Source organism: Grampus griseus (assembly GCF_964374135.1).
Source record: "Grampus griseus genome assembly, chromosome: 12".
NCBI classification, from domain to species: domain Eukaryota; kingdom Metazoa; phylum Chordata; class Mammalia; order Artiodactyla; family Delphinidae; genus Grampus; species Grampus griseus.
Genome location: NC_139006.1, coordinates 68,306,657 through 68,321,888, shown reverse-complemented (window position 1 = coordinate 68,321,888; position 15,232 = coordinate 68,306,657). Strand labels below are relative to the sequence as shown.

General features: G+C 35.4%; 1 protein-coding gene across 1 annotated transcript in view; it reads right to left on the bottom strand.

Moving 5' to 3' along the window:
• The window catches only part of DCC (DCC netrin 1 receptor), a gene marked incomplete at both ends in the record, with an annotated part of 1,164,115 nt that overhangs the window by 314,005 nt on the left and 834,878 nt on the right, over positions 1-15,232 (bottom strand). The window contains 3 exons of the mRNA XM_082668331.1: positions 318-367; positions 6,653-6,791; positions 8,458-8,606. Coding sequence (XP_082524457.1) covers positions 318-367; positions 6,653-6,791; positions 8,458-8,606 — 338 coding nt within the window. The remainder of the gene's footprint in view (positions 1-317; positions 368-6,652; positions 6,792-8,457; positions 8,607-15,232) is intronic.

The following is a 15,232-nucleotide window of genomic DNA, read 5'->3' as shown; positions in this document are numbered from 1 at the left end:
TTTGAAAGTTCGCAACTTGAAGGTTCGTTATGTGGGGGACTTACTGTACTGATAAGTATAGGTAAATAGACAACTTTGTTACCTGATGGAATAGCCTTTAATCATGATAACATTTATAAAATCAAGTGTACTAGAAGCAAACAACTCCTTCATTTAATTCATTCAAGTGTGGTGGAAGATGTGGGATTAATGCCACTCACTGTGTTGTTCTGGAACATTTCCTCACATGGAAGCCACCATCCACCCCAAGCAGTGGATGGGTGATTGAAAGTTACACAGGTATTGGTAATGAAGTAGTAAACATTTCCACAACTCACCCTTGAATTAACTATTTCCAGGGACACATTCTGAGGCGGGGCACTTGGCACTAGAAGAAATAAAACAAGGTGAGATCGTTATTGCCAAAGTCACGAAAGAGAAACTCCAACCCTCTGTGAAAAGAGAAAGCATGTCTTTTTCACTGTTCATAAGGATAATCAGGTAGGTAATTCCAGGCACTTCAAAATTTTCCTGGAGAGATGAAAAATGACTGCATTTGTTTTTCTCACTTAGTGGCCCAGATATCCATCTAGGGAGCCCCCAAAACTCTTAGGCAAAAAGCACCTGCCATGATACTAAATACTGCCATTTAATTACAGCTTTCCAGTGATAACCTTCCCAGAGGAACCAATAAAAACACACGGGAGATTTCCTAGAGTGGTTTAAGGGCTTAAGATATTGTGCATTTCAGGACCTCCACAGTTTTATGATGAAATATGTCACTCTAACGGTCACTCTTGTTGCTTAATCTTTTTAAATGCAACCTTTATTATCCCTTAAAAAGTGAAAAGAAGAAATACATCCCTTTTCTTTTTCTCACACTTTGTAATTAAATCTCTGTGTCATAGATGCAAGCAGGTTACCAGAGAGCATTTGGTGAGCCAATTCTATTAACAAAGGAGCAATTTATTTTTCTTCGTGGGTTTTCTAGGTATTTTGCTTCTCTTACTTGCATTTTGATTGTTCCAATCCTTCATGGAAGGAGGAAGAACATATACAGCTTTCTTTATAATACTTCTAATGGATATTTACTATATCAAAAAGTGAATATTCTATCAAGTTAGTAATTCAATGATAGCCATTCACTGAATGACTGTAATATCTCAAGTACTATTCTAGATGTCTTGGATGAATCATATAAATAAATAAATAAATAAATAAATAAATAAATAAATAAATAAATAAATAAATAAATAAATAAATAAATAAATAAATAAATAAATAAATAAATCAATCAATCAATCAATCAATCTGCCCCACAACAGTCATATAAGTAGCATTCAGTAAATGCTTAATATATATAAATCAGAGTATTCCTTATCTTTTTTCATGACAAATTTACAAATTTAATAGAGGAGAAAGGCTTTCAGCATCTTCAAAAATTTAAGGGCCATTTTTGTTATGTCCCTCTTCTTTAATTTGAACTTGGACAATAATCTGTTTTCCTGGGGTGCTTATATTTACCCTGAATTTATTTAACTCCACTCTGATTTTGCCTTCTCAAAAGTAATCACTATGAGGGCATGATATATGCCTGATTAATCTTTAAATCCTCCAAACTGACATTCAATTAATATTTACTGACTCAATAATTAAATGAACAAGTGGATACTTACTTAAATATTAGCTCCTGGACCTTTCTGGACATGATAGGAATTATAATCACTCATTTTGTTTGACTTTGATGAATAAGTGATAAACATGATAGGAATTATAGTCACTTATTTTGTTAGTACTTGATAAAGGTTATTAGCAATGTAACGTGTGGTAAAATGTTTATCAGAGCTTGTTTTTCATGAATTAGGTCAACAAGCATTCTTTCAAAACATATTTCATTATTTAGGAGATAGACTTTATTTTTTAATTTCATTTAATTCTGCTATGGTTTTCTTATCAAATACAGAATATAACCTTCACAGGAACCAGGATTTTTGTCCTTTTGATGCTGCATCCCCAATATTGATGTGTGTTAAGCACATGGGGCACACTCAGCAAATATATATTGAATGAATCAATTAATAGAAAGACTATAAGATTACAATAAAATATTTTTCATATTTAGAGTTTCAGTCAACAAATTTGGTCACAATAAAAAAAAGTTTATAATTTTGCAATTTTATTTTTTAAATTAAGGTATAATATATAGGAAAGTGCATAAACTTGAATGTATGACTGGATAAAGTGGTGTGTGTGTGTGTGTGTGTGTGTGTGTACATCCCCATTTAAACACCACCTAGATCAAGATATAGAACATTTTCAATAACCTGGAAAGCTCACTGTGTCCCTTCTTAGTCAGTATCTTTCTGATAGTAACCACTACTTATTATCACCTCTAACTCCACAGATTAGTTTATTTTGAGCTTACTAAAAGCAAAACTATAGTTGTGTGTTCTCTTTCCCAGAGGCTGGCTTCTTTCGCTTACTTCTTGAGATCCATTCATATTGTTGCATGTAGCAATAGTTTTTTGTTTTGTTTTGTTGCTCCATAGTATTACAATGTACAATTATTCTAATTTATATTTATCTGTTCTACTGATGAATGGCATTTGGATCAATTTCTAGTTTGGAGTTATGAGAATAAAGCTGCTATGAAAATTTTAGTTTGTGTCTTCTGCTGGACAACTGCACTCATTTCCTTCATTCATTTATACCTAGGAGTGGAAATACTGGTGGTGGGGGACCCCCTATGAGGGTTAAACATATGTTAAGTTTTAATAGATACAAAGTTTTCTAAAGTGACTGTACCAAGAAAAGATTAAAGATAGGCTGGAAATAAAAATAATTTGTGTGATCAGAAGAACTAAAAAAAAACTGATGTTCTCACAATGAGGAAGAATTTAATATGACCCACATTCAAATCACTCTGTAAAGCAGTAAAAATTAAAACAGGTACAAACTGAAAAAAAAAAGCTATGCTCTAAATCATATAATTGCACAGCTTCTGAAAAATATATTCTTTAAAAGCAAAGATTGGGAATAATGTCTTAATATTAGGTGATAATAAATCACTTCTTACTGATGAAAAATATTTCTAGTTTAGGTTTCATATGATATTCTAACATTTATATCATATTATACTTTACTAATCATATTACACACACTTTTGACCAATTAAATAATATGAAAACACAGAATACTGGAGGAAAGAGAAGGTATTTAAATTTATCATACATTTTGTTCTAGGTACTGTGCTAGTTGATATGTAACCCTTAAATCTCACTTTAATGAAAGTTTATAAATGGCATTTAACTCCTGATTTCAGAAAGCCAAGAATATATAAGAACAATAATAAACTACCACAATTTGATAATTTTCCATATTAGGAATTTAAAGCCATCAAGTCCCAAGGGTGGACTGTAACAACGGTGTTAATGAATTTTGCCTAGTTTTTTACAATATAAATTTCTCCTACTTTTCACAGATGGCACACTGGCTATTCTTGCCTTACACAGTCAGGAAAAAAAGTGGACGGTGTTTTTCTACAGTATTTTTAGTTATTATTCTCTTCTTCTTACTATCAATTTCCGTACTATTTACAAATAAATAGATACAATGGATAGGATTAGATGCTTGGTGGAAGTGAGTGGAATCCACATTTATCTATTGGGACTTTCTTTATTTGTCTTATTTGACAACGCTTCATTGTTTCATGAGGCAGAGGGGAAGGACATAGTTCATTGCTTTTCTCTTCGAAATGTCAAGTAATTTATCAATTACAATAGGTTCATTAAAGCCAATCAGAGGCATTTGGTCTGGAAACTCCTCTCAATGTGGTGGAGCATGCTGGTTTAAGCACATGGTGATGAAGCATTCTGTAGAGTAGATTAAGTTCTCAAACTTGTAAATGAATCGTACATATAGTCACTTGAATTCCTCCCCTTAGCAAGTGTGTGCTGTCCTGTACACATAATTTGTGGATTGAAAGAATTTATATGTAGCCCTGAGCTTTTTTCTTGAAGGACCTAATATGAGACATTTATTATAGAATAAGAGAAACAATATATTTCCACACTGAATCCCCCTTCTTTACTTGCTTATATGACCTGGCTCTGCTGCTTACTAGCTTTTGTGACCTCTACCTTAGTTTTGACATCTGTAAAGTAGGGAAAAATACAGTGTTGTGAAGTGTGTGGAGCAGGGCCTTGCACTAATAAGTACTCAATAAATATTAGCGATAACAGTAAGAAGCACATTCCTATAGCTAAGCTTGCCTATAAAATTTGGTCCCTCTGCTTTTGAACACAGGGCAAGTTGGCACGGGCACCAATAAATGTTGATTAATTCAAAAAATCTGTTAGTAACCTATTCATGTCAACTGGTTCCAGAGACAGTGCTTAAGAACAAACTGGCAAAACTACTTACAGTCTACACTAAATATTAGGCTGTCTGGATTGATGCTCTACAACCCCAACGGTTTGAAGAAGTGGAACGCTGTAAACTAATGATATACTAGGTGGAGGAATCTGAACAAAAACGTGTTTCTTCCCAGAAAAACAATTAAAACAGAGCTAACTTAGAGATGACAGCTCCTCAGAATAAAACCTTTACAAGCATCTTAGCATAACACGGATACTTTGGGGATAATTAATTAAGGAAAAAAGTTATTTGCATCTTATTTTTGCTTTTATTCCATTTTTCTATAGTATGGTAAGAATTTCTCTGGCCTTATAGGAAATCTGATGCTCTCTATAACACATATATATTTACACATGATCATATGTTAAGTTAGTCACACAAAGAGGAAGTCCTAAAGATGAGTCTATACTTACAAACATCTGTACAGGTGTGGCTGAACTGTCTGATTAATTCAATAAATATTTACTGAGTCAGGAGGGATACAGAGATGAATATAACATCATCCCTCATATTAAGGAACACTTAGAATAATGAGAAAAAGAGACATTGGCATAGATAACATTTATTAAACATTTAAATATATGCCATGCCCATGTTTTAGGTGCTTATGTGGATTAAACATTTGATTTTCACAACATCTCCCTTGTATAACATCCAGAAAGTCAAGGAGAACAGGGCTTTGTGACTTACAGCTGGGAAGCAGGTGACTGTTAATCGTAATTAAATTCATCTGTATGTGACCTCAGCCTGCATAGCTTCAGTAGAGAGTAGAGGACATCAGATTGAAGTACAAGAGATGAGTTTATTGTAAAGATGAAAGCAGACGAGGTTGAAGTACCCACCCCTAGGGGCCCCTGAAGTTCATGTGTTCTCTCTCAAGTGCATCTGATAGAGGGAAGCTGGGGTCCCTTGCAGAGTGATGCTTGTTGGATTAGAGTCAGGAAATCCTTTCATTTAAGGACAGGCATTTTCTAAATCCTAAATGTTGCAATACTTCTAGATAATAATTCTTGGATTAATGAGTAATAATCTGTCTTTCTCACTTATGACATTTAAAACCAAAGTAGAGAATAAGGCCACAGCATTACAGTTCAGTGTGTGAATGAAATCTACATAAATTATGTAAAATATTCATTTTCATTTGTTTTCCTTTTATTTTTATAATTATAAGTTGTGAAGTAATTTATTCTGCCAATAAATATTCTGTTCTGTCTTCAATAACAGAATCAGATGGATGGGCTTAAGAATTACATTAAAAATTATACCAAAGCAGTGTCAGATATAAAGTATTATTTTACATTGAAATTGCAAATGAACATTACTCCTCTGTCTTCTTTACACTATCCTTAATAACATGCATGCCCTTCTTCATTTCATTGATATTGTATGAAATATCCACCCAGATGCTTTCCTAGATTGAAGCAAGGTTGGCTCAGTCAAGGAATCACAAACTAAAGTCATTTTTTTGAAATTCGAAAGATCAATAATTTATAGAATTACACATACCAACATGGAAACCGTTGCTGAAAAGAAATAGCTTGATGCCTTTTTAGTATTCATGGAGGTCACATCTCTGCATTTCTGCACCTGCCTGAATTGTCACTGGCCCCGTATCATATGCTCTGCTGTGCTTTATTTTCACTTTTCATTAAACTTCCAACCTTTCATTATCATCCATTTTTAGATCCCTAGTTTCCTCTGCTACTGCTTTGTCAAATTCATCTACTTCATTAAGATTTCTTTCTCTTTTTTATGGCATTAAAAAATATGTCTCATCTTTCATTTGTTAGGCAAAGTAAAACTAAAATATAAATTTTCATATTCAGTTTTAATACTTTCAATACGTATATGTAGGAGGACTGTCCATCATTTACACTTTTAATCATCTACCACTGTTTAGAAGGAGAAACAAAAGAAAGATGCTGATGTAAATTAGCCCACACACATGTACAAATGTGTTTGTATTTATAGGAATAAAGGGAAACACACACAAAGAAATGACTCTGAGCTCTCGGGCAGCAGTCACACTTTGAAGATGACTAATTAGCATATCCTGATTCAGAGTGTATACCTTTTCAAAGTTTAAATTTGACTGTAATAGACAGTTTGAGTGAATTAGCCAAATTTCTGATGTATGCTAGTATACTCCATGAAGTTTTAGTTAGGAAGCCTTGAACATGGAATCTATGACATATATCCAGTATTATTTCATTATTATAACAACTATGTGAGTCAAATTTCACTGTCTATAACTTACCATCAGAAAGCGTAACCACAGTTATGTCATCAGTAGATACTCCTGGTCCGTAGCGATTGTAAGCTAGGAATCGAAGACTATATTCCGTGAATTTTTTCAGGCCTTCCAGCTTATACGATAGTCCATCAACCTCTATATTCTGGAGACATAAAACACCAAAACTGTCATGCAGGAGACACGTAAAAGCTGAAATGGCAGCCATTCTGTGCAATCAGTGAATTGGATGTTAGACTCTTACTCACAAAACTACACTTTAACCTTACTATGAGTTGTTATAAAACCTGAATTGTGACACACACTCCCCCACTGAAGACCAAACCACTCTGTGGACCCTAGTTAAAACAGCACCATGCTATCTTTAGAGTCATTAAGTTCCAATTTGTTTAACACCACCCAATACATTGAATGGTGTGCACTATTAACACCCACACCAAAACCCTGACAGGCAGAAGGCAGCTTGCAAATCCACAGGAAGGCAGAGTTGCTCCTGTACCCAAAATGGAATAATTTACCAAGAAACAATAGAATTCTTCCTTCTTGTGCTGAAATATACCTGAGATTCTGGAAACTGACAGATACTTTGCTACAATTGTTATGGATACTTTGCTACAATTATTATCTCTCAAAATGCTGTGAGGTTAAGTTGGAATTGTTTTCAGCAGTTCACAGATGTAGAAATGAGGTAATGGAGGTGAAGGTCACTGAGCAAATCAGAGCCAGTTCACTCCAGAAGATCCATTATACAGCTCTTCCCAATGATCCTCACACTCTATCTTGGGTGACACTATTTTTTAATTTATTTAAATGAATTGGTAAAATGCATTATTGAAGAACTAACATGTGTAGGAAGAGGGTAGAATAGAAAGGTGAAAATAAGAGCTAAATAGCATGGGAGCAGTAAACAAAAAAAATGGAATGAATGATTACTTAGGAGGATCTCAATAATTCTTATGCTATAACTTGGAACTTGGAACTGTTCTGAATAGAACTAATGCAAACATTTTATTTTAATGAAAAACATCTATCATGCAGTGTATGTGGAAGCATGAAGACCACACTATAATGGGCAAATTTCACAACACATCATAAGAACTTCAATATCCCAAGGTCATTTCTGGTCTTTCCTATTTAACTACCCACTTGTCTATGTATCTTTTCCCACATGAACTTGAGAATCTGGAAGTAAACATCTCAATAGTCATATATATGTCACAAAATAGAATAGTTGAGTTTCATGTGTCTCCCTTAAGACTCATTTACTCTTACTTTACATGAAAATCTAATTTGTTTATTTTCCAATGTCTGTGCTAACCACAGATTAGAAGCAAAATAGAAGGTAGTCTTCAGGAGTAAAGTAATTCTGAAAACAACGAGAAGTGATAGGTGACGGTCCCATGGCGGGGAGAAGACAGAAATAACATCAAACATATGAATGAAAAAAGAATGAAAAAAGCAATTTGACGGAAGTTGCTGAAAATAAGATTGATCATCCCTTAGGATAAGGACTGAAAATGCAAATACTTTTCTGGAACCACATGGGCTCGTTCAAATGTGGTTACACTGGCCCAGACCACAATATACTCAAACAAAAAATCTGCATCCTTTGTATTAACTTCATCTCATTGCCCATTTGCCTCTCTTACCACCCAAATTCAATTAAATTGCTTAACATTTTCAATAACAGTTACTTTAAAACTGGTCAGCTATCCAATTAATGTGCTGGATACTGGTTTATATCAAGAGCCTGCAGATCTCCTGCAATTTCTCCGATAGGCGATAGGAGTGGGGCCCATTCTCTTGCCTACCTGTTCCTTCCCCGTGGACACTTCAGTGCAGAACAATCTGTAACCTTGTACTGGACCATTTGCATAGGCAGGGGGTTCCCAGGTAATAAGAACTGAGGTAGGTGAGGTAGATACGGCTTGCAGATTTTCTACTGGCCCTGGAACTTGCACTGTTTACAAGAGAAATTGATTAGTACAAGAAGGTCCTCTTTCTCAAAACAAACAGCATTTCATCTTTTACAGTTCAAGGAAATTATAGCACCATGTACTATTTTTAGAACCATATGGAATAAGAATATAAAAATATAGGATATAAACAGAAAGTTATGAAATTTTAGAATCATTTCATTTTAAAATTCAGAAGAGGACTTATATGAATCTAAATTACTTATTTCATTTTACGGTTGAGGAAACTGGTCAAGGAGTATAAGTGACTAGGGTAATGGCTGAATAAGAGTGGGATTCTTAATCTAAATTCTTAGTACGGAGAATTTTCCACTTTGCAAGTAGGCCTTTGCCTGTGTATTGCTAACTGCAGAAGGAAAAGAGAAAATGCAATTACAATACTTGTACATCATGATCCTACTTATAATTCAAATAGGCAGCACAGTTACGGTTAATTTACCACCTTGTCCTTATTTAAGTCATCATTTTAAAATCTTGCCCAAATCTGGGTCCTTTAAATTAATTTCAGGATTTAATCTTCAATTTTACTTTCTAGTATTCTATCTTCTCTCATAACTATTACTTCACTTAATCAAGGATAAGAAGCTTGTTCATTAAAGAAATTAGATAAACACAGGTCTGCAATCACTTAACCAAAACAGTTATGTCCAGATGTGTTTCTATATCCAAAAATTTTCAGGTTTTAGAAATGTAACATGGTGCATACACAGTGTTTTATGTAACACCCCGAGTGGGGTCTGTGGTAGCACCCTGTTATTAAACCATATATTTGCAGCAAATATATGACATTCACACCAAACAGGATTATTAAAGACTATATATAGCCTAACATAAGGTCAAGTCAGTTTAGGGTGTGAAATGAGTTCAGAAAATCCTTCTGATTTTAGATTTGCAAATTCTGAATATGTGCAGAATTCTTTATTTGTGCCTATGGACCTGAAATTAAATATATGGTTTGTAAATGGTAAATTCAATAATCACATTAGTTACTATAATCTGAAATAAATAAATAGTCTCATCATTGCAAGCGTAACAACAACTTTAACTTAAACATGCTGTGTACTTCCCCCAGCCTTAGATACCACCTAGCTTTGGACAGATAGATATACATTTTTGGCCTCTAATTCAACTCTTGTGAGTTTGAACTTCCATAGCGAAATAGCATATGAAAACTCAGATGACATGACATCTGATGATATACTTCTTAGATCGGAATGGAACCTGTGTCTCTGGATCATTTTCGGAATTTGTTCCATGGAACCCAGCTCCTTAAGGCATTACCCAGCTCCTTAAGGCATTTTTTTGGGGGGAAAAAAATACTCACGTCAGAAACATATTTTATGTTGAGACAGGCTGGGACCTGGGCCGGGACCCATTGCTGCAGTGCACCTGGACAAACCTCTCCCCAAGCAACAGAATACAAAGAAACTATAAGGGACTAAAAATAACTGTGCATGTGCAGTTGGGGCAAATTATGGACAAGGATATACAAAAAGACCAAAAAAAATTCCCAACAGCCACTTCTGAAGAGCTGGGAGCAAAGACAGGGTGTTGGGAGCAAAAGCAGGGTACTGCACATGCCCCCTGCACTCAACACCACCAAATGGGTGGGGAGACCACCTAAGACACCCCTCTGGCCGAATCCTTGGACACACCCCTTCCCTCACTCCATAGAAGGAACCAGTTCGCCCTTCCTCAGGGAGCGAGCAAGGGAACCTGTTACTTGTTTTCGCTCCTCCCTGCTGCAGCATGGGCCCCAATAAAGCCTTGCTTGATTGGGGAAGTCCAAGAACCCTGGTCGGTATCAATGTCACCTTCACATATTTTCCCACCAGTCCCCAAATCTGGAGAATCGTTATTATTGACAATTGCATTCTTTTCACCTTAACAACTGATTATTAATAATTTCTTAAACACTTATTTGGAAGACATTTTATACCTATAGAAAACGTTAAGAATGAGAAGAGTACATAGAACACACTTGTTCCCTTTATCAAGATTTACCCATTATTAACACTTTGTTCTATAAACTTTATCATTCTCTCTCTCAATTATCTATCTATCTATCTATCTATCTATCTATCTATCTATTGAGATTTAGTTGCATCAATCGGGCTCTCTACCCCTAAATTCTTTAATGCATATTTCCTAAGAATTAACGTGTGCACGAAGAATATAGTTGTCAACTTCAGTGCATGTCATAGTAATACAATATCACTAATCGTCATCTGTGTCAACTGACTCAATAGTGTCATTTGTGTAGCATTTTCATCTCTAATTGAGGATCTAGTTTATGGTTAAGTTTGAATTTCTTTACCATATCTCTTTAGTCTGCTTTATACTGAAACAGTTCAAAAGACTTTCTTTATTTTTTAGGACATTTATATATATATATATATATATTTTTTTAATTTTTATTGGAGTATAGTTGATTTACAATGTTGTGTTAGTTTCAGGTGTACAGCAAAGTGAATCAGTTATACATATACATATATTCACTCCTTTATTTTTTAAGATTCTTTTCCCATATAGGCCATTACAGAGTACTGAGTAGAGTTCCCTGTGCTATACAGTGGGTTCTTATTAGTCAACTATTTTATATATAGTAGTGTGTATATGTCAGTTCCAATCTCCCAATTTATCCCCCCTTCTCCCCAATACCCTGGTAACTATAAGTTTGTTTTCTACATCCGTGACTCTGCTTCTGTTTTATAAATAAATTCACTTGTACCCTTTATTTTTAGATTCCACATATAAGTGATATCATGTGATATTTGTCTTTCTGTGTCTGACTTATTTCACTCAGTATGACAATCTCTAGGTCCATCCATGTAGCTGCAAATGGCATTATTTTCTTTTTTATTGCTGAGTAATATTCCATTGTATATATGTACCACATCTTCTCTATCCATTCCTCTGCTGGTGGACATTTAGGTTGCTTCCATGTCCTGGCTATTGTAAATAGTGCTGCAATGAACACTGGGGTGCATGTATCTTTTTGAATTATGGTTTTCTCTGGGTATATGTCCAGGAGTGGGATTGCTGGGTTCTATTTTAATTAATAGAATGTTCTTCATTTTGGGTTTGTTTTTGTTTCTTCATACTGAATTTAGGTTATACATTCCAAGCTGAAACAAAATGCAAGCGATGTCAGTCCTTCTCAAGGCATCACATCCAGAGGCATAAGATCTCTGTACCATCATTCATGTTAATTTTGAATAGCAGGTCAAGGTACTATCAGATTTCTCCACTGTAGAGTTAAGTGGTCCCCTGCATCCCCCCAGACCCCAGCCCTCTGCTCCATTGCTTACAACTAATAAACAATCTGTGTGGAGATACTACATTGGGAGTATGCTTTTTATCAATGCCTCTAGGTTCTTTGGGTGAACAAGAAACACATGAATGTGTATACACAGGTACACAGAAAAACGTTTAGGTGGATACATATACTCAAATACACAGATCCGTATGCTATTCTTCATGACTCTATAGAGATTCCTCCCATTCCAGTCCATGGATGGGGTCATTCTTGCCTTCCTCATTCTTCTTTTACATGTCCTTTCTTCCAAAGGGAGAACTCTGAGTCCCAAACATTTGTATTTTGATAGACATTTCATGAGAGTATCCCCACGTCAGTACTCTTCCATGAAGCAGTAATTTTTCTATGGAAAATCCCTTATTTCATATACAAAGGAGACTTCAGTAGACATTGTTGAACAGTGGCAAGTCTTGCCTGTGTCAAAGTTTATAGTGATGCAGTTAGAATTGTATTATAACGAAGCAGACGTTTTCTTCCATGGGGAAAAAAAGCAAACTCAAAATTTGCCTGCTGATAACTCTTCAACGAGATTTTCGAAGTACAATATTTTAAATAACATTAGTAAAAACACTGATGACTTGTATACTTCTTTGATTACTTATATACTCACAAAGACAATGCAAACATTTCAAGAAGGGACATTTCTGATTCAGAATCTACTGTTCTTCTATGGAAGGGAGATAGAGAAAGGAGCAGAAACAGCAGCGAGATTGAATGAACCGCTTAAGATATATGTTGAATGTGAGGTAACCAGGATTTTGAAAGTTCACATAGAGCATATTTGTGCAGTCCATTCATGTGTAAAGTATTAACTGAATGTGATTGAATGTGTCCTTTCTAGCTCTCCCATGGCTAAAGTGAAGGGGCATTGCTTACTAAGAACAGGGCTTATTCTGAGAGAAAAGATTCAGATTTTAAACTGGCCAAACTCCAAAGCCATCAGTCCCACTGTGACATGTAACACATTCAAGAAAGGTTTCCAGGACATGTCTGGGAGAAAGGAAGGGGAGGCAATGCTTGGGGAGTTTCTGCTTATCTGTTCTACTGGAGCACAATGGGGTGATGTGAAACAATTTAAAATGTTTTCAATATTTGAGGAACAAAGAAGAAAATGAGTTTGCACTTCACCTGAACCACCACATGCAGAGTCAGTGGCAACTTTGCTAAGGAGGCAGGGGTGTGAAGAGTGCCTATGTCACTCAGAGTTTCCTGAGGCTCCGGGTGTGGCTGGGAGAGAATCTAGAAATCACCCATGCACCCAGACTGAGCCACCTGAGAATCTGGAAGGACAAGCTGAAAGGGCCACTTAGCATGGTAGGGGCACATGGCGGGCAGGGGGAGGCGGGAGGATGCAAAGCCTGTCTATGACTTTTTGAGTGTGTGGGGATCAATCACTTCCATCAGGCATTGTGGAGAAGAAACTACAGGGATGCTGCAGCTCAAGGCAACACCCCAACAATAACAAACATTAGACCATACTCCTCCCCTGATGATTCCAGCCACGGCTGCTAAGTGTCCTGGCTGTTAGGAGAATGGTCCAAATCCTTCACTGAGTTTCCCAAACAGTAAGAACAGCTGTCTTCTCCAGAGATATGCACAAGGCTAGGTATAGAGAAAGTAATCAATAAATGTGTGTCAAGTGAAGGGCTTTATATGCAGTTACCAAATGTTATGGTAAATCACAAGCCTAAAATACATAGTCTAACTCGTTTGGTTTTGTTGATTCAGCATTGTCACTATGAGTGATCAGAACATTGTATTTTCCTAACACACCTGATGAGAACTAAAGCTGCTATATATGTCCGTGTTTCTTGTATACATGAGAGTCTGTGTACACTTTGCCCACAGTATAATTTCTTTAAATGTACATGTGGCGTAGTTACCAGTGGGACAACATCAGGCAGTAAGTACCATAATTTGGATTCAGGACATACCGGTAGTGTCAATCCCAATCATCTGTTCACCAGCTGAATTATTCTCGCTTCCTAATGGTCACTGGACACCATCAGGGAAAAAAAGTGTACTTGGGAATCCAGAACAATTTCAAACAGAGATAATAGATACCGGAAGTAAAAAGGAACATTCAGAGCATTTAGTTTAAGCATTCACAGACAACAGTATGTGTTTTCATAGATTACATTTGACTTGTTAGTGTAAAGTTTCCAATCGTCTTTTTCTGAAAAAGGATTGTATTTTAGAATAAGATAATTTCCTACTTTATGTTTTAAAATATAATTTATTTCATGATCTGATTGAATCGGTAGTTTCTTTAATATCCTCATATATGAAGATAAAAATACTATAATCCTATGTTATCATGAATTACATGAAATTAATCTAATTTAATCCAATCCAATATAATCTAATCTATTCAAATGTAAGCAACTCATCAATCAATGCCAGCCTAACCAACTACCTTTTTATTTTTTTATTATATATAAAGTATTGATTAGAATTGTGAACTGTCTAAACCTAATTAAAAATGAATTATTCTTCCACATAAACCAAAGACTCTTTAGAAACTGAATAATTTAATAAATTTTACAGAGAAATGTCAGTTAAGTGATATATGAGCATTCATTTTTATTTTTTTATTATTTTTTTAATACAGCAGGTTCTTAATAGTTATCTATTTTATACACATCAGTGTATACATGTCAATCCCAATCTCCCAATTCATCAAACCACCACCCCACCCCCCACCACTTTCCCCCCTTGGTGTCCATTCACTTGTTCTCTACATCTGTGTCTTAATTTCTATGCTGCAAAACTGTTCATCTGTACCATTTTTCTAGGTTCCATATATATGTGTTAATATACGATATTTGTTTCTCTCTTTCTGACTTACTTCACTCTGTATGACGGTCTGTAGATCAATCCACGTCTCTACAAATGACCTAATTTCATTCCTTTTTATTGCTGAGTAATATTCCATTGTATATATATACCACATCTTCTTTATCCATTCATCTGTCGATGGGCATTTAGGTTTCTTCCATGAGCTGGCTATTGTAAATAATGCTGCAATGAACATTGGGATTCATGTCTCTTTTTGAATTATGGTTTTCTCTGGGTATATGCCCAGTAGTGGGATCGCTGGGTCATATGGTAGTTCTATTTTTAGTTTTTTAAGGACCCTCCATACTGTTCTCCATAGTGGCTGAATCAATTCACATTCCCACCAACAGTGTATGAGGGTTCCCTTTTCTCCACACCCTCTGCAGCATTTATTTTTTCTAGATTTTTTCATGATGGCCATCCTGACAGGTGTGAGATGATATTGCATTGTAC